The sequence below is a fragment of the Nycticebus coucang genome, chromosome 7 (genome assembly GCF_027406575.1).
Source record: "Nycticebus coucang isolate mNycCou1 chromosome 7, mNycCou1.pri, whole genome shotgun sequence".
Lineage (NCBI taxonomy): Eukaryota > Metazoa > Chordata > Mammalia > Primates > Lorisidae > Nycticebus > Nycticebus coucang.
Window position 1 is genome coordinate 136,550,251 of NC_069786.1, and position 24,487 is coordinate 136,574,737.

At 53.3% G+C, this 24,487-nt stretch overlaps 1 protein-coding gene and 1 long non-coding RNA gene across 15 annotated transcripts; one reads left to right on the plus strand and one right to left on the minus strand.

The window, feature by feature from the left end:
- Positions 1–275: 275 nt before the first annotated feature.
- Positions 276–12,369, minus strand: LOC128590867 (uncharacterized). The gene is made up of 2 exons (XR_008381354.1): positions 12,233–12,369; positions 276–1,034 (listed from the first exon to the last, which is right to left on the minus strand). It is a non-coding gene; the product is annotated as an uncharacterized LOC128590867 (long non-coding RNA).
- Positions 12,370–12,439: 70 nt separating this feature from the next.
- CAPN10 (calpain 10) lies at positions 12,440–24,454 on the plus strand. Of its 14 annotated transcripts, none has more exons than XM_053598347.1 (12): positions 12,442–12,727; positions 15,260–15,391; positions 16,512–16,708; positions 17,528–17,745; positions 19,233–19,374; positions 19,900–20,066; positions 20,348–20,628; positions 21,059–21,261; positions 21,569–21,653; positions 23,368–23,567; positions 23,804–23,849; positions 24,067–24,454. In XM_053598347.1, the coding sequence occupies exons 1-12, from the start codon at positions 12,581–12,583 to the stop codon at positions 24,094–24,096; spliced, it is 1,848 nt and encodes a 615-aa protein (XP_053454322.1). In that variant the 5' UTR covers positions 12,442–12,580; the 3' UTR covers positions 24,097–24,454. The 14 variants fall into 14 exon arrangements, 13 of the variants coding, with proteins under 13 accessions (XP_053454330.1, XP_053454328.1, XP_053454319.1 ...); XM_053598343.1 differs by having other exon boundaries at positions 12,443–12,727; positions 21,392–21,653; positions 24,067–24,453; XM_053598344.1 differs by lacking the exons at positions 23,804–23,849; positions 24,067–24,454 and adding an exon at positions 23,668–23,799 and having other exon boundaries at positions 12,441–12,727; positions 21,392–21,653.
- The last annotated feature ends 33 nt before the right edge of the window (positions 24,455–24,487 follow it).

Below are 24,487 nucleotides of genomic sequence, written 5' to 3' on the forward strand. Positions count from 1 at the left end.
ACCTGTTCCTTGCAGTGTTTTTGTCAGTATAGCCTAGGACTGATACTGCTTCCCATCCTTTTCCACGAGACATACAATTATCTCACACCAGATGAGTTTCACCAGATGTTTGTCTCCATGTGACACAGCATGCGAGCACACCAAATTCTAGGTTTTCTGGCAGCAGCAGCTCGGCATCCACGCATGTCAGCATGGCACCCCTCTCCCAGAGGTTCATCTCCATATCTGGCAAGCTAAGTTATGCTCCAGCCACAAACAACTATGAAACACAGAGGTCTAAAACAACAAAGCTTTATTTCTTATGTTGCGTATCCACTTCAGGCCAGCAGAGGGTGGGGGAGCTTCTCTTCAATGTGACTACACAGGGCCCCACACTGGTGGAGGAAGAGACGTCGAGAATGTTTGAGGCACCTTGCCAGGGACAAGAGCCACTGGAGGGGCTGACAGTAGTATCTCTGGTGAGCCATGACTTCTATTCACACTGGCCCCACAACCAGGGGGGCTGCTACCTACCACATACACGGAAGTGGGAGCACAGGCAGACAACACTTAACTACCAGCAGCTACAGCGCTGAGGCCACAACATGGGAGAGATCTGCATTTGGGGGACAGCAGGGACTAGCTGGACAGATAGAAGAGTAGTGTCAGTGGGGCCTGGGGTGATGTTAGATAAGAGGCAGGGAGCTTGATGCAGGAGACTGGCTTCCAGAGGGCCAGGTAGAACTGAGGCCCGAGGCAGCAGAGAGGGGAGGTCTGCGTGTGTAGTCCCCATGTTGCCTGGGACCTCTCTGGTCCTCCCAGTCCAGATTAGGGTTTCTGAGTCCCTCAGGCCATGTCCAAGGCAGTCCAGACTTGTCTCTAAGAATGTTTCTCTCCCATCCTCGTTGTGACTGGGACTTACTGGTGGTGCTTCTCCCCTAAGGCCAGATGAGACAAGGTCCAAGAGAAGGAACTTCTGGCATGAAGGTGAGAGGCACGGTCCAGGATGGAGTCCACAGCGACAAAGGGCAGCACACACAACAAGCAAACTTTACCTGAGAAAACAGGACAGGGCAGTCAGAGAGGACTTTACAGCACATAGAATCAAAAGTTTAGACATAAAGGAGGTAGAATTAACCGTAAGATAGGAATAGGCAATTGTGAAACAAGAACAGATAGTCAATGAAAAAGAACCAGCTAGAGGGCGGCGCCTGTGGCTCAAGGAGTAGGGCGACAGTCCCATATGCCGGAGGTGGTGGGTTCAAACCCAGCCCCAGCCAAAAATAAATAAAGAAATAAAGAACCAGCTAGAGACCTTGGAAATTTTTTAAAAACAATTATTAAAAACAAGATACACGCTAGAACGATGTTATGGTTTGGATGTTCCCTTCCAAAATTCGTGTTGAAATTTAACTACCATTGTGACAATATTAAGAGGAGGGACTTGGCTGGGCACCTGTAGCTCAGTGGCTAAGGCGCCACCACATACACTGGAGCTGGCGGGTTAGAACCCAGCCTGGGCCTGCCAAACAATGACAACTACAATAAAAAAATAGCCAGGTGTTGTGGCGGGCGCCTATAGTCCCAGCTACTTGGGAGGCTGAAGCAAGAAAATCGTTTAAGCCCAAGAGTTTGAGGTTGCTGTGAGCTGTGATGCCATAGCTCTCTACCAAGGGTGACACCGTGAGACTCTTTCTCAAAAAAAAAAAAAAAAAAGGAGGAGGGACTTTTAAGAGGTGATTAGGAGGAGGCTTCTGCCCTATTGAATGAGATTAATGTCATTATCACAGGAGTGTACTGCTGAAAGAGCAAGTTGATGTCCACAGAGGCGGTCTGAAGAGGAGCAAGTCCGGCTCTCGCTCTCCTTCCTTCCCACCTTTCACCACGGGATGATGTTGCAAGGAGGCTCTCACCAGATGCCGGCCCCTGCAGTCTGGACTTTCCAGCCTCCAGAACTGTAAAAAATGCATTATTTCTTTCATAATTACTTAGTCTATGGTATTCTGTTCTAGCAACACAGACTAAGATAGAAAACTGGTACCAAGAAGTGGAATTGCTGCCATAAGACATACCTAAAAACATGAAGTAGCTTTGGAACTGGGTAACAGACGCTGCAAGAATTTGGAGGAGCAGGTTTTAAAAAAGCCTGAATAGGTGGGCGGCACCAGCCCCATATGTTGGAGGTGGCGGGTTCAAACCCAGCACCTGCCAAAAAACGCAAAAAAAAAAGTCTGAATGGGTATGAATGGAGCATTCGGCTGACTGTGCTGAGAGTTCAGAAGAGACCAGCTGCAGGCTATTACTGAAGTGTCTGTGACCACAATGTCAGTGGAAATATGGACAGTAAAGGCAGTTCTGATGTGGCCTCAGAGGAAAATGAGGAACAAGGCTTTGGAAACTGGAAAAAAGGCCACCTTTGTTACAAAATCACAAAGAACTTGGCTGAACTGTGCACATGCCCAAGGGCTTTATGAAAGGTGGAATTTAAAAGTGGCAGGAGGAATTTCTAAGCAAACTATCAGAGGAGCTTTATGGCTATTTCTAACCACATGCATTAATGGTTAGATGTCAGCAAAGAGACCTTACTTAAAGACAATTTAGAATTCAAAGAGGAGCAGAATGGGAAGACTTGGAAAATGTGCAGCTGGCCATACAAAGAGAGAAAAGACATGTTTAGGAGAGCAAGTGACCCCTTGCTAGGGAGATCAGGAGGACAGAATGGCGCCAGGGGCTTTCATCACGACAGCAGGAGCCAGCCTCGCTTCAGAGGTCCAGGGAGAGGCCTTAGGGGCAGGGTATCCAGAAAGGGACCCAGGAAACCTCAGCATTCACTGCCCTGGACCACCTGAGGACTCTGCTCCTGCACTTCAGCACAGTGTCTCCTACCCACTCCCACCACGGTTCAAGCAGGTGCAGCTCACACAGCCACCCTGAAAGGGAGGGCATAAGCTGTGAGCCTTGGTGGCGCCCACATGGTGCTGTGCAGACACACAGAGTTTGCCAACTGTGGGGCCATGCGAGCCTCTGGATTTCAAGGATCATAGACAGCCTTGGGGCCCTGGCAGGACCTTGCCACACAGAGTCCCCACCAGGACATTGTCTGGTGGGAGCCATGGCAGTAAAACCACCACCAAGACCACAGGACTGTAGAATCAGACAGCACCAGCCTGGGAGAACTGTAGGCATGGGACGGACGATCCAGGATGGCTCAAGGATGGGCTGAGCTAGCAAAGCTGAAAGGATGGACTTGCTACAATTACTGAAAAATATAAGTAACAGAAAAATCACCTAACTCAGTTTCTCAGTAAGGGCTAAGATCAATCACATGGTATCTCTCCCCCTCCCTTGCTGACAGGCACCTGCGGGGACTGTTTTCACATGTGAGAGGAGGGGAGCAGAGGCAATGTAAATCCTTCATTCAGAGCTGCTTTTTTCTTTTCTCTCTCTTTTTTTTTTTTGTTGTTGCAGTTTGGCCGGGTCCAGGTTCGAACCTGCCACCCTGGGTATATGGGGCCGCCGCTCCTCAGAGCTGCTTTTGAGAATCTGCTCCTTGCAGCCTGAGAGGACAAGAGCAGACAGCAGGGGTACAAGCAGAATCGATGCACCATCCTGACAATCAAGTAACGAGTCTGCTCCCAAAGGAAAGGCAGCCACTTCTGTTACTTGCCTGAGGAAAAGGCAGGCGCAATTCACAGTGCCCTGTTACTTTGGCTACAGCCATAAACCTTCACCCTCTGAACAAAAAGCCAGAGCACCTGGTTCTTTGGCCGACACTGTCTCCCGCTCTTTCACTGTGCTGGTAATGCCAAGGTTGAGGGTTAAGGGTCTGGTCCCTGCACAGGCCACCAAAACGTGAGGGTGTAAGCTAGTGCACGTGGACTTTGAGAAAATTTTATCCAAGTTAGAATGGAATTTACTTTTTCCAAATGGGAAAAAGGGCAAACATGGTGAAGAAAACTGGGAAGATTGTCTCTGACAGACCAGAGGAGCTGTCTTTGATGGGGGGAAGGCCCAGTGGTTTTATGCCCCACAGGGTCTGTGTCACACAGAGTCACAAATACGCAGCAGGGTGGGGGAACTAAGCACATGTGCACCATGTAAACACGGATGTTACATACAGCCCACATGTAAACATGGATGTAACATACAGCCCACAACATGTAAACATGAATATAACATACAGCCCGTGTTCACTTTGGGGAGGGGTTTTGGCATTAAAATGAAGTGGAACTTGGCTGTTCACATCAAAGGGTCAACTATAGGACAGTTTGTGTGCAGCCTCTGTTAAGCTGGTGGAGCCGACTGAAGGAAGGCCTGCAGGAGCTTATCCACAGACTGTAAGGCCAGTCTTCTGTCCGTACAGAACTGCACTGGGCTGGGATAGGCATCAGCTGATGCTTTACCTGACCACTCCTGTTAGGAGTTTGGCAAGAGTATGTTTTACTTGCAGCCATAGGAATTTAGAAATTTTCCCTGCCAGGCAGGCCCTGAATCCTCAATCTGTAGGTAACTTTTGTTTCCCTATCGTTAGGGCCTACTTTTTTTTTGGTCTCTCAGATCACACCAGAATGTAGGACATGAAATCAAAGATTATTTTGCAGCTTTAAGGGTCAATGTTGTTTTTCCAGTTGAGTTTTGAATTTACTTGTGATCAGTTACTCTTTTCCAAGTCATCTCCTGGAAATCAGAGGGATCATGGCAGGTACAGGGCTCATCAGGGTAGGACTGTGCTGGTCAGAAACTGACTCTGTAACCAATGCCGGTGTGGGTAATTTCCCTTTTCCACAGGCAATGCAATCACCTCAGCCACTTTGTAAAACCTGTCAAAAGCTGGGACCAAGGCACTCTGGGTTTTAATCAGCAATAGCACCTCACTGTCTTCTTGATCTTTCCCTTCTATTCTTAAATGGATGTAACCTGAGGGATGAGGCTGATGCAGGCTGCTAGGTGCTTCTCCACCACAGCTCTGGTGATCTCCTTGGCCACCTTCTTGTTGGGCAAGTGATGAAGGCTGCAGAGACCAAGCCCGGAACGTAGCTAGAGCCCAAGGGCCATGAGGGCTGGTGTGGGGGCTTCCAGAGGACACGGACAACAGGGCTGGGCCACCAACAGAAGGGAGAGGCCACAGGCAGCAGTGCAGAGTGGCCCCTCAACTGAGTAGGATTGAGGGAACTCACCACCCACTCATGCAGCTTTTGCTCATAGAGGAGAATTGATCTCAAACACCACACGTTACATAGAGAAAAAAGCCCGAGCTCAGGAAGACTGGCCTCTTCTTACCTAGGCAACAACCACATTGTAAGCAGTTACCTTTTATCTACTCTTACCTCTTTTTTCCTTTGGAATGGGAATGTCTATCCTATGCCAGTCCCACCACTGTATTAAGATTTTGGAAGCACATTACTTGTTAATTTCCCAGGCTCCCAGCTGGAGAGGCATTTTCCTCAAAATAAATCCTGAGTCTTAACCACATCTGATTTAGATGAGACTCTGGAGTTTCAAGTTGATGTCAGAATGAGTTAAGACTTTTGGGACTACTTTGTATCTAAGGACGTGAGTTTTGAAGGTCCAGAGACAAAATGCAATGGTTTGAATGTCCCCTTCAAAACTTAGGTTGAAATGTGATTGCCATTGTGACAGTGTTAGGGGAGGTGTGACCTGTGAGAGGGGATTAGGCTCTGCCCTTGTGAATGGATGCCACTAATACGGGAGTGTGTTCGTCATCAGGAACTGTGGTAAGAGCGAGTCCAGACCTCTCAGTCTCTTCAATGTTCTTACCCTCCCACCTCTGCCACAGAATGCCGCAGCAAGGTGGCCCTCGCCAGATGTGAGCGCCATAATTTTGGACTTCCCAGCCTTCAGAACTGTAAGAACCAAATTTCTTTTCTTTATGAATTATCCAGTCTGTGGTTTTCTGCTACAGCAACACAAAATAAACTAAGACACACGGTCACAATGAAGAGGATTCACAGGCTGGATGTCAAGACAAGGCTCACAGGGACTGCAAAGGAAACTATCACTGTAGGTTGGTAGTAGGATGTACTTGGACTTGGGGGTCATGGAGAGACAGACAAAGAAACTCAGTCCATCAGGATACCTCATTCTCAACGTGCTGTTACACTCCACACTCAGGGGACCATTCCACGGCCCTTTACCCCACTGGGCTCTACACCCTGACCTCAGACTTAGGTCTCTAGCTATCTCCTCCTCTCCTCATCAGACCTTCCAGCCCAGCTGGCAGAGCCCCCAAGGTAACTGACCAGGGCCCACTACCCTACCCTCAGGAGCCTACCTGACCCAGGCACCCATCAAGATATTTTCTATAATAGACAATTCTTTTAAAGAGGAATCTGATGCCAGCTATTAAGCCTCTTTGCCCCTTTTCTCTCTGCAATCACCTGGGAGAACAGAAGACTGGGAAAACAGAAGCTAAAAGAAGGGAAATGACAACTAACCACAGGGCTTGGCAAGGGTGTCCACAGAGCCACAAAGGGGCTGCAAACAGGCATGGGGCAGAGTGCTAAGGAGTTTACTATCACCCACCCAGGCCAGATAAACCTATCCTTGTTCAAAATGAACGAGCAAACAGGCAGAAAAAAAATTCCACAGTGTGAAGAGACTACAACACCCAGAAAAAAAAAAATTCCACAGTGTGAAGAGAATCTATTGTACAGATAAAAACTCACATCAGAAATGCGCTCACCTCAGAGGACTGGAGTCAATTCTGGAAACTGACTGCATAGTGTTCATAAAATTTAAGAACACATGACCATTTGGAACCAATAGTTCAGCAAAATAATTCCTATACAGAGAATATATTATTATTATTTTTTTTTTTAATTTGGCCGGGGCTGGGTTTGAACCCACCACCTCCGGCATATGGGACCGGCGCCCTACCCACTGAGCCACAGGCGCCACCCGAGAATATATTATTTTTATAATGGGAAAAAACCCCAAGCTTTACCTAAAATATTACCAAAAAAGAATCCATTCCTTGGCTGCAGCCAGCAAAGCGAGCTGAGGTCTGCCTGGTCAGATGCTGAGCTGCTGTGTCCTACCTACAGCTGTCACCTCTTCTTCTGAGGCTCAGGAATGCCTGCCACCCGGGGGCATCTCACAAACTCAGTGTCTCAAATGAGCCTTGGCCCATCAAGCCCATGGGGGCTTCTCAAGCGGAACTCTCCACTTGGGAGAGCTTGAAGCACAGGCTGCTTATAGGCCTAAGTTGCCCTGTGTTTCAACCTAACCACTCTTCTTGGGTTGCAGGAAAGACTGAGATGGTCCACATTCTAGCCCTGCCTGAGAAGACTCCTTTAGCTGGAGCCTTTAGGCTGGGAAAGGGGAGAACCCCAAGCTTCCAGGACCCAAGCCCACCGCACCCCACCTGCAACAATTCCACAGAAGTGGAAGAGCAGTGGCCACTGCCAGAGGCTCAGGACCCTGACCATGACTAACCACCCCTATAGTCCAAGACAGTGACCATCGCTGACCTTCCCATAAAGCCCAGAACCATAACCTTCACTGACCACCTTCAAAGACCAAGACCGTGACAGTCACTGACCATCCCAGAGATTCAACACTGAGCTCCACTGAGTACTCCCTGTAGCCTAGGACAGGCCACATGCTTTACACCCAGATTCTTTTAACCCTCGAAACTGCCCTGTTCACAGTACAATGGGGTTTGTAAATGAGGAAACAGAGGCTCAGAGAGCATTCAGGACACCTGCTGAGCAGGAACAGGTGACATTTGCTCAATTACCTCAGAGTGGTGGGAACTGCAGCCTCTGGCCTACTGCCCCAGAGGTGCCTCTTGGACCCACTCCAAGAGGAGCCAGGTGGACCAGGCTCCCTGACACCTCTCACCTTAGAGGGGCAGTTGGCTCCAGGATCTGCATGGTGGCAGCTGGTCCCATGAACCCAGGGACATGCTGAGGTGGGGCCTCCGTGAAGCCAGTACCTGCCTTCCACTTGCCCAAGCCCCTCCTGAGAACCCCAGACATGAGCCCTTGCTGAGGAACAGGTGTACAGTTGCCCACAGGTGCAGAGCACCAGACCTGCTCTTCAGGAGGCCAACACAGCTGCTGCTAGGAGTGGCAGGTCTATGCTGTTTATGGGCCTAAGTTGCCCTGTGTTTCAGACCTGTATGTGACTGTGAATGTGCCAACCCTAGCACACGTCAAGGTGTCCTCCTGGACACTATTCTCTGCCCCAGGAGCTTCCTACATCGACAGGGCCTGCGGGCTCTCTCTATTGACACCACCTTCCCAGAAGACACAACTCTCCCTTCATAACAGGACTTGCCACCAAGCACCTTCTAAGAACCAAATCTCTCCTTCTCCACTGCTGGTGCAGTCTAGGCCTCTGGGCTCACTTTCACCAGCCCCAGCCCCAAGGATTGTTTCTGAGCCCATGACAGAAGAAAGCAATCCTCACTCACCTGTACAGCCCAGCATGGTTTCTCAATCCAGGGCCACACAGGCCCTTCCTGGAGGATGCAACTGCACCCTGCCCACCTTCCACAACTCCCAGATGGCACCCGTCCACAGCATGCCCTCAGCCCTTAAAAACATCACCACATGTTGACACTTCTCTGAAGGTGGAGCTTAAGTTGCCTCTCCTTGAGTGCAGGCTGGACTTAGCAGCCTGCTCCCAATTGAGTGGAATGTGGCAGGAATGACAGAGCAAATGCTACAGCGTCCCCTTCCCTTTGGATGCCCCGCTCTGGGAGAATGCGGCTGCCCTCTCTGAGAATGCTCAGCTTGTCTCACAGAAGTCCACCCAGTAAGGGAGGCGTTGTGTGGATGTTGAATTGGATCCCTCAGCTCTGGCTCTACATGTTAACTGCAATCTCCCGGAAGACACTGAGCCAGAACTAGCACGAAAGCTGCTCCCAAATTCCTTACCCACAGAACCTGAGATAATTTTGGTTGCTTTAAGGCACTAAGTTTAGGGTAGATAACACAGTGACTACTAGAGCATAAGATACTGCTGAGAACTGCTCCAATGGTAAAATTGTTGCTCATACTACCACATGTCCAGAAGGCCCAAGGTGGACTGCCTCTAGGCTTGACCAATTCCTGGGCTCAGCAATATGGCCCAAGACCCGTTCTTTCCATGTCTGTGGTGTTCCAGTATGTTGGCCTTTGTCCTCTGGCTTCCCCCTATGTGGTCACTACCCATAGTGGAGCCCACTACAGCACTGCACAGTACTACATCCTCGCTCACTGACCTCCCAGGACCAGAAGAGAACACCCTACCCTGTGTGTGTATCTCCCAGACTGAGGAACACCTCCCTAGAGCCCCGGGCTGCTGCTGTGCCTCACTGGCCAGAGACAGGCATGTACTCCTTCCTAAGATTCTATTCTGACTTCGGCAACAAGAGGTCAGACTCTCCAGGTGACTTTAACTCCCAGAAACTGAAAAGATCAAAACCAAGGGTTCTTGTTGATAAGGAAGAAGGGGCTATGAGCTGCATCTCCAGCAGACGCGACCATCCACCAAACACAGACTGTGCACCTTGGCCCAGGATGCCTCCCCACTTCCCCACCAGCTGCTGCTGCATGGCCCTTTATCAAGGCCCCTCAGTACTCCCCTTCTTAAGCTGGGTTAACTGCATGCTTCCCCTCCTTACCCTACCTTACTCAGGAAAATTTCTGGACAAACACAAAAAATGTAGTATTTGTCTTCATGAGAATGCAGAAGTGCCCGATTACCCTCACCAAACTGAGATATATAAGGGGGTTCAGAGAGACTACCCTAGCCTAGGAAGTCAGGGAGCTTTCCCTTGAAAGATAAGAGCAATCATTCAAGCAGAACAATTGAGTGGCAGGATGGGAGGAGGCAGGCAAGGTTACTTCCACAGGGCTCCGTAGCACCTATGCACTTGGGAAGAAGTGGTTGGATGTGTTTCAGATAGTCCATGGGACAGGACTGGGGTCATCAGGGGACCTAGTCCTGCCTGAAGGACCCTCACACTCCTATAACCCTCAAACATTGCAACATGGGGATGGTGTTCCTTCTTTGCAATGAGAACTCTGAGGCTCTGAGACAGGGGCTGTGAACTAGCTGTATTGAAAAGTCCTTCTTATCCCAGCAAGTGGCTTCCAAACCTTCCTGACATCCCAGGAGCCAAATCCTGGGAGTACTGTTGTTGTAGGCAACAATCCTGCCACTACATGCAGGTGTGAGGATGGGTCCTGGAAGGAGAAGGGAATGTCATCGCAACTGGCTGAGGGAGCATCTCTGCACCCTGGGGAAGTGGATGGGACCACAGGGCATTAAGAGTGTTTTAGTCCATTCTGTGTTGCTATAACAGAATACCCCTAGGTTAGGTAATTTATATAGAAAAGAGGTTTATTTGGCTTATGATTATGGTGCAAAGTTCAAGATTGGGCAGTTTCATCTGGTAAGGGGCTCATGCTGCTTCAGTGCACAGCAGAAGTTGTGTGCAGAGATCATGTGGTGAGAGAGGGAGTCAGAGGAAGGGAAGACCCAAGAAGCCAGGCTCTTCAGCAAACCACTTCCCAGGGAGCTCACTCTCCCTCTCAACAGGGTAATAATCTGTTCATAAGAGCTCCAGCCACATTAGCCACCTCCCAACACTGCACATCAGGATTAAATTTCAACCTGAGTTTTGCCAAAAATAAACCCACATCCAAACCATAGCGTGGACTTAAGGGTAGGGCAAGCTGGCAGAAAACTTCACCATGCCATCTCTAGTTGATGCACCAGGAGTGCTGGTCAGTCAGCCATCCTTGCAGGACTGGGCTGCTGCCTGTCCAGTACTGCCCTCCTGGCCTCTTCCAGTTTCTGGCGATTTGACTCTAGGCGTGGGCCCTGCCCTAAACAAGGACGATATGGAACACACACACACACAAGGCACTGGCTCTCCAGAGCTTGTTAGCCTAGGTAAATCACATGGCAAAGGCCCCCAAGGAATCTGCACCCTAGGCTAGCCCCAGCTCTGCTGCCAACCTATATGTATCATGTGGGCAAAGCAGCTGCCCAGCACCCCAAACAGAGAAACTACTTGTTTCTTTCTCCTTGTGGACCCCTAGGTGAAGCAAAGCGGGGACCTTCCTGACTGCTTTCAGCTACAGTGCAGCTACCAGTCTGCCAAGGAGTCAGAAACAATTTCTGGAGTCACCACAAGGGAATCCTGAGTGGGCATGAAGCATCCCAGAGAGGTGTGTTGAGTATCTGGTTACTCCCTTTTCTAGAACTATAACTAGGAGATGAGTACCCTAGGGCCCAAACCAAGAGGCTGGGGCCTGATAGAATCAAAACAGCACAGCATCATACCCCCTGCACGACCTCACACAGGCCTGCCAGGCCTCTCAGAGGGAGAAGCTGCAGCCATTTCAGGAATCTGGAGCTCCCGGACCAGGTTTAGTTTCTCTTCCAGCAGTAGGGACTTTTCCCACTTGACTGCAGAAAAACGGCCTCGATCTGACCACCTTTCATATCCTGAGGTCAAGTAAAAGTGGCTAGAGAAGGCAAAAGACCTAATAGGTGACAAACAGCCCTAGAAAAACTTTCACTAAAAAGTTTTTAGTGAAAAAAACTTAGAGAAGGTCTCCTTCTCTCCCGCCTGCCCCACCAGAGACCATGCCCTCAGTGAAACAGGCTTACAGGGCAGACCAAGAAGCCGCCTCTGGCTAGCTGCCTTCCTTGCTGAGAATGGAGGACAGATTCCTACAGCAAGGGTGAACCCTGGAGCAAGTGCTGAGATCAGTCCCAGCCACCAGGACCAGATGCCCGACCACCTGGGGACAGGAGAATGCTTAGCGAAATGCTCCGGCCTCAGCCCCTCTTCCAGCTTCAGATCCAGAGTGTCGGAACCCAAACCGCTTCGAGACAAAGCCCAGGCCGGAAGACCCAACCCTAGGGAAGCCGCTCCCGTAGGCCTCTCCCTCGGACCCGTCCCATTTCCTCGATCTCTCCAACAAAACTACAAGAGTGGTGGGCACTAGCTCTGTCCTTGATGGCTCACAACTCGCCTTCCAAGAGAAGTCCTCCTTAGCGTGTCCCAACAACCAGCTGGTACGAAAACCGCACCCGGAAGAGAAGCCAGGTGCCGGAAGAAGCCAGGTGCTGCATTCTGGGAAGGAGAGACGCATTCTGGGAGTGATGCTGCATGCTGGGATCTGTAGTCTGTGGCGTGACCTCGGCCCAGGCGGCCTCCCACGTCCCGCAAACCCAAAAAGCCCCGGAGCCCCAGCCCAAGATGAAACATCCCGAAAAAAATGCCTACCTGTCCCGGGTACAAGCCGTATCCAGTACAATTCCGCGTGGAAAAACAGCATAGGCGACAGAGCGGCCTCCCAGTAGCGGAGCCCAATAGCCCCGCCCCCATGGGGGTTCGGAAGATCGGCTCTTTCAGCGATTGGGCCGCTGTGTCATGTGACCTGGAGTGACTTTTCCATTGGCTGTAGCTTGGTTACCTGGGCGACGGGCCTGGCAAGTGCCGGGGTAAGATCGGTACCCGCAGATCCTGCAGGGTTGAGCCGCCAAGTCCGGCGGGGGACGGGCGGACTCGCCCTCCCTGCGAGGCCGCGACCCTGAGTCCACCGGCTGCAGATGGGTGCCCGGGGCGCCAAAGATGCAGGCGGGCCGGGGCGAGACGCCGGCGCCGGCCAGGGAGCTCTTCCGGGACGCGGCCTTCCCCGCGTCGGATTCCTCGCTTTTCTTCAACTCGTCCACGCCGCTGGCCCAGTTCCGGGAGGACATCACCTGGCGGCGGCCCCAGGTGGGGCCGGGCCGGGCGCGGGGCTGTGGCGGGGTGCGGCAGGCGGGCGGCCGGGGCTCCGCGAGCGCGGGATCTGCGGCGGTTATCCTCAGAAGCGGGCCCCACCGCCCCTCCTCGTAGCTCTTTCCTGAGTTTACGAGACGAGATCGTGGCCTCCACCTGCGAGGGCTCCAGGCCAGAAGGAGGCTCAGGGCAAAGCGAGGGCGCCGTCTTCACAGAGACATAACCACTTCCTTCCTGTGCTCTGAAGAGCGCCTGGCCACACCTGGCCCCAGTCCATCATGCCTGCTTTGGCCACAGCTGTCCTGTGTCCACTTGTGGCAGTGAGGGCCTCTCACTGGAATGTCCAAGCTGAGCTCACAAACCAAAGCTGGAGTGGAATTTCGGTTTGGGCCTTTCCATATGTAAATATTTAAAATGTTAGCTCAAAGGGATGCCCTGGCCTAGTGCTATGATGATACTTTTAGAAATAGTTTATCTGTTGGATTAGACTGCCCAGAACTAGCCTTGCCCTCAGTGGGTGCAATCTTAGTGGAGACAGCTGGATGGCCACGAGTCCTCAAGCAGGGCTCGACCTTTTTGGCTGGCTCTGACATCTGAGGTGGCTTTGACAGGCTGGTTTCCTTGGGCAACACTGAGAAAGCCAGGAGGAGGCAAAGGTCCGAGCTTGAACATCTTTCAGGCCATGCCTTTGGTATTTCAGCTTCATTTGACTGAAGATGGATTTTTTTGTATAATTAAAAGCTAGTATGGGTTTTTAGTAGAGGAGTGATTTTATTGAATTTATTTATTTATTGCTTTTGTTTATTTATCTTCTTACGAGACAAACTCTCACTGTGTCACTCAGACTGTGAGACAGGGGCAGGATTGTAGGTTACTGCAACCTCGAACTAGACTTAGGCAATCCTGCTCCATTAGCCTTCTGAGTAGCTGGGACTACAGGTGTGTGCCACCATGCCCACCTCATTTTTAAAAGTTTGTTTATGTACAGAAGTAGTCATACTATATTGCCCAGGCTGGTCTCAAACTCCTGGCCTCAGATGACCCTCCACCTTGACCTCCAAAAGTGCTGAGATTATAGGTCTGACCCACCATACCCAGCCTTGGATCTGTGTTTTAAGAAGTTCTCTCTTGCTGCTGGGAGGGAAATGGATTGCTGAGCAAGATTGCCAGTGGCCATTGCAGTGGTCCTAGAGCAAGCTGAAGGATGCTCAGGTCAGGGTAACAAGGTTTAGGATGTGGATTTGGAGTAGTGGAGTTGAGAAATGCTTTGGAAAAGGATTGTCAGGCCTTAGTGACTGACTGAAGTAGAGGGTGAGGATAACAGAAGAATGAAGCTGACTTCTAGATTCCTGGCCTGAGCCAGATGGTGGCCTAGGGTGACCTGGAATTGGGCTTTATTCTCACTCGTTCAGGTGGAGCTGTCAGGTAGACAGGAGAACATAAGTGTTAGGAGATCAGTGAGGCCTGGGCAGAGGCATTTGTCTGGAGTTGGAATGTCGTAGATGGTTTACAGGCCAAGGCCTGGGACAGTGTGCAGGAGGAAGTACCAGTAGAAAAGAAGGGGGGCTCAGGACTGAGCCTTGAGGAACCCTAAATTCTCTTGAGGTCAAGCAGCTGCCCTGACAAGTAGACTTGAGAAGCAGCAGGCAATAAGGTGAGAGGACAGCCAAGAGCATGTGGCATCGTGGAAGCCAAGAAGGAACACTTTGGGGGCAGGAGACAGTCAACTGTCCTGAATACTGCCAAGTGGTTGGGAAGGACATGGACAGAGGATTTGACAACATGGGGATGACACTGGTAGAGGCAGTTTTGGGGCATGATTGGCTAAGAAGCTATAGGGACCATGTTGAGAGTTAATGGAAGGGAGAAGGTTGTTAATGAAAGGAGCTTAGAGAGGAATATGATTCTGAGGGTAATATCTTAGAGAAGGTGGCACATCTCCTGCCCTTATGCTAATGGGATCCCCTCTGGAGGTGGGAGGGGTGGAGTCATGGGAGGAGTGCAGGCTCTGGGCGGCAGGAGTTGCCCAGAGCAGTGGCTTCTGGTAGAACAGAAGCAAGGCAGGCAGCTGGTTGTGGGCCGAGCCAGAGTGTTTGGAGAAGAGGAAGAAGAGGAAAGCATAAAATAGTTTGGTGATGTGGGAAATGGAGCCTTCCTAGGAAACAGTGGGGTTCCCAGCAGAATGGAGGACCCATGTGGAGATTTGCCATCATGAATTTAAACTGAAATTGTTTTCTCAACCAACATTTGGCTATTTTGAGGAGGACAATAGGGTTCATCTGTGGGTGAGGGTTTGTTCATAAGGAAGATAGACAGAGATGGGCTCCCTAGAAGCTGAGCTAGACGGGGTCTGTAGCCAGGAGGCGCTGGAGGACAAGGCCCGCAAAGAGCAGCTGCTTCTTGTCCCAATCTGGGCAATGGAGATGATTAGAAAAACTCCTTTCCAGTCTGTCACCTAGATCCTTAGGTTTTAGTTTGAAAGATAGCCATCAGGCTTGATCTAACTCAGGACAATTTTCTTTATTTCAGGAAATTTGTGCCACACCCCGCCTGTTTCCAGATAACCCGTGGGAAGGGCAGGTGAAGCAAGGGCTGCTGGGGGACTGCTGGTTCCTATGTGCCTGCGCAGCCCTGCAGAAGGGCAGGCACCTCCTGGACCAGGTCTGTAGCACTGGGCTTCCCTTCTGCTCCTTGCTGCCGCTGTGTGCAGAAAGCCCTTCCAGGAGCACCGCCCATGGGGCCTTTGCTGTGGTCATCCAGACTGCCTAGTGGAGAGTAGGAGGGTTCTAGGTGGAGACTCAGGACTCCATAGTCTGTCCCTCTCCTGCAGGAGGGGACACCTCTGCCCATTGGAGGGTTCTATCCAGGAGGCTTTCTGCCCTGCTCTGCTGCTTCCCAAGCTCTGTGTTCTCCATCTTGTGACAGCCATATATTTGGAAGAACACAGATGCCAGCCTAAAGGAGGACAGGGCCAACTGAGGGAGTCTCTGCTTCTGGTTCAGAAAATGTTTCCTTAGCTAGTTGATTTATTTAAATACCTTTTGTATATAAATTGGGGAAAGGTTATCGAAACTGTTTCTGGTGCCACAGGCCAAGCAGGCCTCTCAGACAACACTTCCCTGGCAGTGTCCCCTGTTGGTTGGTGCAGCAGTGTGGACACTGATGCCCTGCCCTCCTGCAGAGTTCACCTTGTCCCAGGCCAAGTATGTTGTGGTCACTGGTTCTCAGTCTCCAGCCTTACCAGTGTAGACCCTTTTTTATACATGAGGGTGCTAAAGCCATTGTCATCATGTGTCTAACTGGTAAGTGGCCAGCCAGGAACACGTCTGCCTGTTGCTAAGCCAGAGCCACCTAATGCTGGGTCTTCACACTAATCCTGGACAGCAGCAGGTACAGGCAGCCAGCCAAGGGTGTGGGGCCCCAGACTCTAGCAGCAGAGGCCACTGCGCCCTGGTGACATGCTGTTTGCAGCCAGCTCTGTCAAGAACTGGGGCACTTGTGCCTGCAAAAGTCACAATTGTTTTGGATGCAGGTCAAATGCTCATTTAGGACAGCAGAACATATTTGGGGATACTTGGCTCCCTCAGTGTGGCCCTAACATATTTAAGTGACGAATCTGCTGATTTTGCATCCCATGACTGAGCTTTCCATGAGCAGAGACATCCCAATGTGCAGCAGCCCTGCCCAGCGGGGGCCGTGGAGGGTCTCTGTGCACTGTGCTACACCAAGGTCGGGGTGCTGATGTCTCAAGTCACCCTCCACCTCTCTCTCTGCACGGCAGGTCATTCCTCCAGGACAGCCCAGCTGGTCTGACCAGACATACCGGGGCTCCTTCACCTGTCGCATTTGGCAGTTTGGACACTGGGTAGAAGTGACCACAGATGATCGCCTGCCATGCCTTGCGGGGAGACTCTGCTTCTCCCGCTGCCAGAGAGAGGATGTATTCTGGCTTCCCCTACTAGAAAAGGTCTACGCCAAGTACGTGCACTGGGGCCGCCTCGGGCTGGCCTGGGAGGCTCCTTTTTGTCGCCTGAAGCCTTTCCAGTTCTGAGGGCTGGCAGCATCTTCTGTGGGAGGGGCTCACTGGCCCAGACACAGAGATTCTGCCCTTGGGCCTGCATTTTGCCCCCTCCCCCACCCACTTTTCTTTTCCCACCCCTCATTCAGAGGCCATTCCCTCTGGGCTGACTTCCACAGAGGGAGGTATGCCTTGTCTTTCTTTTTGCTGTCTTTGATCCAGCAAGAAATTTGCTTCTGTTTGTTTGCTTTTGAACACCTGGAACAGGCAGCCTCCCTACGTGGTGGTTGCTATGGAGGAGTGAGGCAATCTAGGCCTAAAGCTTATTTATCGGAGACTTGACCGGGACCGTGGCCCTCACCAGGATCTTAGTTGAATAATGTTACTTCTTAGGGTCCACTTGTCACCTGGCTAAGGCTGGGCTACTAGCAGGCATGTGGCACAGGAGTTAAGGAGGTTAGCTGGAGTTGTCAGCACCAAGTGGGTGCCTCCCTCTAATGGGCTGCTTTTGGGAAAGTGGGGATGGAACTAGAGATGAAGGGCAGGGGCATTTCAGCCTCTGCCCTCCTCCTGCCTGCATTTGTGCCCACAGAGAGATGGGAGGGGTTCTCAGAGTGAGCAGAAGACAGCAGGGTATAAACACCGGAGGCTGCAAATTCAGGCATTTGGAGATGAGGCAGGAGGTGAAGAGAGGGGAGGAGGGGACCAGAGGCCTTGGGGCACATGGCCACCATGCCCCATGCTGGCACCTCACTCCCATTGTGGTTGTGTTCCTTTAGGGTCCATGGGTCCTACGAACACCTCTGGGCAGGGCAGGTGGCAGATGCCCTGGTGGACCTAACTGGTGGCCTGGCAGAAAGGTGGAACCTGAAGGACTTGGCAGGAACCAGTGGCAAACAGGATGGGCCCGGGGGCCAGGAGCACAGATCTTGCCAGCAGCTGCTCCACCTAAAGGACCAGTGTCTGATTAGCTGTTCGGTGCTCAGCCCCAGGGCAGGTGAGGCACGAGCTGGTTCAACATGCAACACATGGTAGCTTTTATGTAACTCTTCACACAACCCTGTCAGGCTAAGTGGGAAGAAGGAAATTTGTCCTCAGGGTGTTATTCTGGGTTTGTGGCCTTTCCCTACTGTCCCCCTGCTCCATGGGGAGGTGACCCTTTTTTGCCTTGACCAGTCCTTTCCACTGGCACCAGCAGGAACCTGTGTTCTGGTCACTGTCCCTTGGAGGTGTTGTAGGGAGCAGGTGAAGTCCATCCTTTATTTCAGTGGTACATGTTCATTAAAGAAAGTTTGTTTACAGAAAAGAAAATCACTCAGCTATAACCCTGTGTGACTTGCAGTGCACCTTCCGGGTTTCCTCATAGGCACGGCCTCTCTGCTCTGTGCACGTCGCTGTGCTTCTGTGCTGGCACCTTAGCTGCCCAGCAAGTTCTCTCCACTAAGGAGAGTTCTCTCCTTAGTGGAGAGAACTTGCTGGGCCGTCACTTTTTTAGTCCTTCCCCTGATGTTGGATATTTGGGGTATTTCTGATTTTTTGTAATCATAGATATTGCAGTGAACATCTTCATAATTTTTTCATACCCAAGATTATTTTGTAATTTTGGTCAGTGAATGTGATTATTGGATTGAAACCTGTTGACAGCCACACATGTATATGAGGGTTGGCACAGGCCCTGGCTGGGGGCTCCCATGGGCAGACCCCAAGGCAGGAGCCTGGAGGGTGTGTGTCCCCGAGCTTCCCTCCTTGGGAGCCACAGGGCTCCCAGGAGGGGTGGGGGTACTAATTCCTGGCACTTCATGCTCTGGAGAAAGCCCCGGGCAGAGATGTGTCTTCTGTTGCTGGAAATCTGCTAGAGCCCACTGACGCGGCCAGGGGCTAGGGAAGTGGAAGTGGGCTAGACATGCAGGAATCCAGCCCTTCCAGGAGGCTCCTCTTCCTTCAGGACCCCTGCGCCTCCCTGGGGGTGACACCCCCCTGTGTGGCTCTTCCATTTCTACACCCACATGTCTCCAGGTCTTTGGCCTGGGAGCTGTTTCCTCTGCGAGCCTTCCTTTGGTTTCTAGTCAGAGTGTCCCCTGCCCACGGGTGAACTCTGCCTAGTGGAGACCCCCCTTGGTCTTGGCAGTCGAGATACATCAGCAGCAGTAACAGCAGTGTCGTCTTTGACAACTGGCCTGTTAGGCACCCTGCACTGATGGGTACAGGCAAGGACTAAGACCCAGAGAGGGGAGTACCTGTCCAGTGCCTGACCCAGGTGGCAGCCACGCCAGGGCTCAATGTGTTCTCCAAGGATACTCCTGAACCACCTGGGCTACAGCTGTTGGGGAAGGAGCTCCCCTGGTCCTGGGGGATGTGGGGCCTCCTGGGTAGCCATGGTAGGTGGGCTGGAGCATCTCTCAGGAGGGAGACAAGAGACCTGGGCATCCTTGCCAGACAGGGACTTCGTGCTGCCCTTCTTGCCGTAACTGAGCTGCTCTTCAGGTGCCAGGGAGCTGGGTGAATATCATGCCTTCCTTGTCACGGATCTGCGGGAGCTGCGGGGTCGGGCTGGCCAGGGCATCCTCCTGCTGCGGATTCAGAACCCCTGGGGCCGGCGGTGCTGGCAGGGCCTCTGGAGAGAAGGGTAAGTGTGGGGCGGGTCCTGCTGCAGTCAGGAGGAGGGCCATCAAGGTGCCTGGGCTCCGGGGCCCATTTGGCCTGTGCACTGGTTACATGTAGCTGGAAGAACATATAAGGCTCAGTTGTCTCCAGCAAGGCCCACTTCGTGCCTGCTCATGGGCACTACCCTCTCTCTGTCTTGGCTCTAAACTAGCAGTTCTCAACCTATGGGTCGCAACCCACAGGAACTGTAATAAAGGGTCACAGCATTAGGAAGGTTGAGAACCACTGCTCTAAACAGTTTTTGTGAGGTCTCAGGCTCCATCCAAGGCTGTGGGTAAGTGTCATTCTGTGCTCTGGAGTGGTGGCTCTGGCAGGAAGCTCCTCTGGGGAGGGAGAGGGACTCCAATAGGTGGCCAGTGCCAGAAGTCTCAGGTGCCTCTGAGGATGGGGCTCTGGGCTCTCAGGCTCCCCACACCCTGCTCTGCCTGGCAAGAGGTGCTACAGCTCACTGGGGAGAGCCTTTCTACTGAAATCAGATTTCTCTCAGGGGTGAAGGGTGGAGCCTGGTAGATCCAGCGGAAGAGTCTGAGCTCCTGTCCCAGCTCCAGGAAGGGGAGTTCTGGGTGGAGGAGGAAGAGTTCCTCAGGGAGTTTGACGAGGTCACTGTTGGCTACCCCGTCACAGAAGCTGGCCACCTGCAGAGCCTCTACACAGGTAACATGGGCGATGCTGTAGGCATGTGCCCCCTCCTGAAGGAAGAAGGCCTAAGGGGCATCCGGCTGGCAGCATGGGTGCCCTGGGCACAGCTCTTGATTCTCTTTAATGTAGAAAGAATTTTCTGTCCCTTCCCCATCCCTTGTGCCCTGAGAAGGGACAAGAAAGGGAGCTCTTGGAAGGTGCTGGCCTCCTCTCTGTCCCTGCCTCAGCCCAGCAACAAAGTGGGGAGCCTGCACAGCTGTTCTCCGAAGCTGACACATGGTGTGTTCTCACACTAGGAAAGGTGCTCTGCCACACGCAGGTGCTGCCCGGAGCCTGGGTCAAGGGGCAGTCGGCAGGAGGCTGCCGGAACAACAGCACCTTTCCCAGCAACCCCAAATTCTGGCTGCGGGTCTCAGAACCAAGTGAGGTATACGTTGCTGTCCTGCAGAGACCCAGGATGCACAAGACAGACTGTGTAGGCCGGGCCTGGGTGCCAGCGGGTGACCACTATACCTCAGGGAGCCCGGCAAGCTTCCCGGGCAAGGACTACCAGGCCGTGGGCCTGCACATCTGGAAGGCAAGTCAGTCCCACCCTCTCCCCTCCCTTTGGAGATCTGAGTTCCAGGAGGCTCTCTGTTCCTTTGTGGGTGTGGCCTAGATCACATTCCTTTCTTCTTGCAAAAGAAGTTGCTGGAAAACCACGTGTCTGGCAGTACCCAGACTGCCATGGCCTTGGTGCTTTGGGGGCACAGTCCTCCAGAACTGTCTGGGTCCTTCCTGCACAGGAAGATTTGTCAGCTCTCATCTTGGGTGGACGCTGGCTCTATGCTGAGTGAAGCCCTGGGCCGTGGACATTTCTGGCTGGCCCTGAGCCGGTGGAAGGGATGAATAGGGGGGGCATGCTCAGCTGTGGCCTCAAGATGCCCTGTGCTTTGAGCAGGACAGGGGGGAGTGCACCATGGGCCTGGCCTTTGCACCACACTGAGCCACTGGCTGTGCTGTTGCAGGTGGAGAAGCGGCGGGTCAGCCTGCCCAGGGTCCTATCTGCACCCCCTGTGGCTGGCACTGTGTGCCACGCATACGACCGGGAGGTACAGCTGCACTGTGAGCTCTCACCAGGCTACTACCTGGCTGTCCCCAGCACCTTCTTGAAGGACATGCCAGGGCAGTTCCTGCTCCGAGTCTTCTCCACTGGGAAAGTGTCCCTAAGGTGAGTGGAGCCAGGGCTGCTGTCTGATCTCCGAGGCCACAGCCTAGGCAGGAGCAGGGCCCCTCATAGGCAGGCTCCGTGGTTGGTGTGAGTTCATGCCTGGGACACCCTGCCTCATCTCTCCTGTCAGTGCTGTCAAGGCCGTGTCCAAGGGCACCACCCCTGGGGCAACCCTGTCTGATGGAGAGTGGGGGACAGTTCAGCTGCGGGGATTCTGGAGAGCCGGCCAGACAGCGGGGGGCAGCAGGAACTTTGCCTCCTACCCCACCAACCCCTGCCTCCCCTTCTCTGTCCCTGATGGCCCCAGCACACGCTGCGTCCGCATCACTCTGCATCAGCACTGCCAGCCCAGGGGTGGTGAGCTCCACCCTATTGGCTTCCACGTCTTCCAGGTAAGCTCCTCATCCAGGGCGGGTGGGGTGTGAGGTGGATCTGGGGGCAGAAGGAGTTGATGGGGTGGGGGAGCCCTTGAGCCATTGGAGGATTTGCATCTGGGTTCACGTCCTGGCGGACAGTTTGGTATGACTCCGACTCCTGCACTCAGCCATTTGTGCGCATCAGCCAGGCTGGCTTGTCACAGAGATATATCTCGAGGTCTCATGAAGTCTGTGTACACCGGGGTCAGCTCAGCAGCCCCTTATCTGCTCACCTTGGCTTGGGACAACTATCTCAAGGTCCGTTCTCCTCAGGACCCAGTGCTTTGGGGGCTGCTTTGGTGATGTGGCCCCAGAAAACAGCTGCAGGGAGGCCATGCCCTGGGGAGTGGTCAGGTGGTCACACACCCTGGAGCCACCCTGGGCGCAGCACCCACTCCCCGTTCCTGTGTCACTGAGTGCTGGGCACAGACTACTGGGCAAAGAGGGGAAGGCCTAAGCAGCCCGGACGGGTGCCAGGAAAAAGTGGTGGCCTGATTCATGGTGAGGACGGCACTTCAGATGGCCAGAGAGCAGGGAAGGGGGCGGCGGCCCATGCAAGGGCAGCTGCCTACCAGCAGGCAGAGTACTGGCTGGGGCTGCTGGATTCAGCCTACAGAGGATGGATTTTCAGATCGGACACAAAACCAGGTGGGGAAGGAGCTCCGGACGGAGCACAGCAGATGCCCAGGGCTAGGTCTAAAGCTGCCTCTGAAGTTGGCTCTGCAGGTGCAGAGTGCATAGGGGGCTCAGCCATATAGGGTGAGGGCTTGGACCCCAGACAATAGGCAGGAAGGGCAACCTGGATAGCTTGACCGCTGTCTGCACCGTCCCTCCAGTGTAGGGAGGTCAGGGAAGACAGGCCAACCGTGGAGACCTCATGCAAGTGACCTGGGTGGCCAGGGAGCCAGCCCTTCTGCCGGGTAGGTGTTGCTACCTCTAGGGAAGAGGGGCTTGTGCAGGAAGAGAGGGTCAGCATGTACTAGCCGGAACCAACACCTTCCCCAGCCTACTCCACCCTGCCTCTCCCTGGCCACCAGGAAAAGATGCACAGCCTCTTCTGGAGGAAGAGGGAGAGGGACTTGCTCCAGTGGGACCAAGTCACAGGCCCAGACCCCACAGTGATGGTTCCAGGCTCGCATCCCACAAGGGGCTGAGTGTACTCTGGGGCCCACCCCAGGGGTCTTGGTCTGTCAGGTACTCTGAGGAGGGTGTGGGCTGGAGGATGTCAGTGTGTGCCTGTGGCTGCTCCTGGGGATACAGTGTGAGGGGCCAGTGTGGCCTGGCATGTTAGTGACCTGGGAGAGGAAGAGCAGGATTTCTCACTGAGGATGGTGCCGTGCCCCTGCGTTCCCAGGAGCTGACGGGACACCACTGGCGTCTTGCTGCTGCTTGCTCCAGGCCACCTGCCCAGGGCCAGTCAGAGCACTGTCTGGCGGCCAGGCAGTGGTGATTTTTAAGTTAGGCCCCATGGTGATCTGAGGCCTAGGCCCCACTGATGGTACCTTTGGCAAGAGTGCCCAGGCCTTGGTGAGGAGGTGAGTCCCTCATCAGAGAAGGGTCATGTGTGTCCCAGGAGGGCTGGGGACATCCAAGTAGCCAGGCTGTGTACCCTCAGGTGGGGCAGTGAGGAAGGGGAGCAGCCTCCTGGGCTGTGAGGGGCACCCGCACAGTCAGAGTCTGTGTCCCCTAGGTCCCAGTGGGTGATGGGAGCCCTGGTGCGCCCCCGCTGCTGCTGCAGGAGCCACTGCTGAGCTGTGTGCCACATCGCTATGCCCAGGAAGTGAGCCGGCTCTGCCTCCTGCCGGCGGGGACCTACAGAGTGGTACCTTCCACCTACCTGCCAGACACAGAGGGGGCTTTCACTGTGACCATAGCAACCAGGATAGACAGGTGGGACTGTGTGGCCTAGGGGCACCCGTGGGAGGCTCTTGTGCCCCTACCCATTCTGCCCTGCCCTCCACACACTCTGAGTTCCTCCCCATCCTGGCAGAGAACAGAGGCGGACACCTGTGTCTAACAGCCTCCCCTGCTGGTCTAAGCAAGCCTAGGGGAGGGGGCCCAGAGCATGCAGCCTCTGATGGTGCAGGGACAGATCTGGGAGGGATGACCTGGTGCTCTCTCCACAGGCGGCCTGTTCACAGCCAGGAGGTGCTCGGCCAGTTCCTCCAGGAGGTAGGTATGCTGCCCCAGGATAGCTCACCTGCCTGTGGCATGCAGGTAGCCTCTGCTTGGGACCTGAGGTGCTCTTGTCTCTCTCTTTCCATGAGACACCCTGGGCAGAGCCTTGGGGGGCTGGAGGAGCAGGGGCTGCATCTCTGTCCCTGGGTTCCTGGCATGAGGAGGAAAGGCGGCTGGTACAGCGTGTGCCCAGACCGCTCTCCCCTCACAGGTCTCCGTCTTGGCAGTGAGGAAAACCTAGCTGGTGGCACCTCATGCCACTTCAGGTGATGAGCCTGAGAGCAGCCACCTGTGAGCTTCAGCTTAGCAGAGTAGCCATGTGCCTCATTCCATATGAGGCTTCCTGTCCCAGGGAGATGCTGCCCTGCGTCCAAACAGGTGAAGAGGCAGGAACAACTCGGTGGTGTCTGAGGCGCTGATTTCAGGGCCCAGATACTCAACCGTCCCAGAATTCTCACACATCATCTGTTGCTGCCTCCAGACAGGCCTCATGCCAGGCAGGAGTACATGGCAACAAATCTTACTTGAAACTGCTTATTATTGGAATCACTTGTCGGATAATACTTAGTAAATGAACATGAACATTGAGCAGTTTGCACGTGTGTCCTGTTCCTGGTACTCGAGGCTGAGTC

Excerpts from the sequence above, each read along its gene's own strand:
- CAPN10 (XM_053598343.1), top strand. The coding sequence starts at position 12,581 with ATGCAGGCGGGCCGGGGCGAGACGCCGGCGCCGGCCAGGGAGCTCTTC. Across the intron at positions 15,392-16,511 it reads GCAGGCACCTCCTGGACCAG|GTCATTCCTCCAGGACAGCC; the intron begins GTCTGTAGCACT and ends TCTGCACGGCAG. Across the intron at positions 21,262-21,391 it reads ACTGGGAAAGTGTCCCTAAG|TGCTGTCAAGGCCGTGTCCA; the intron begins GTGAGTGGAGCC and ends CTCTCCTGTCAG.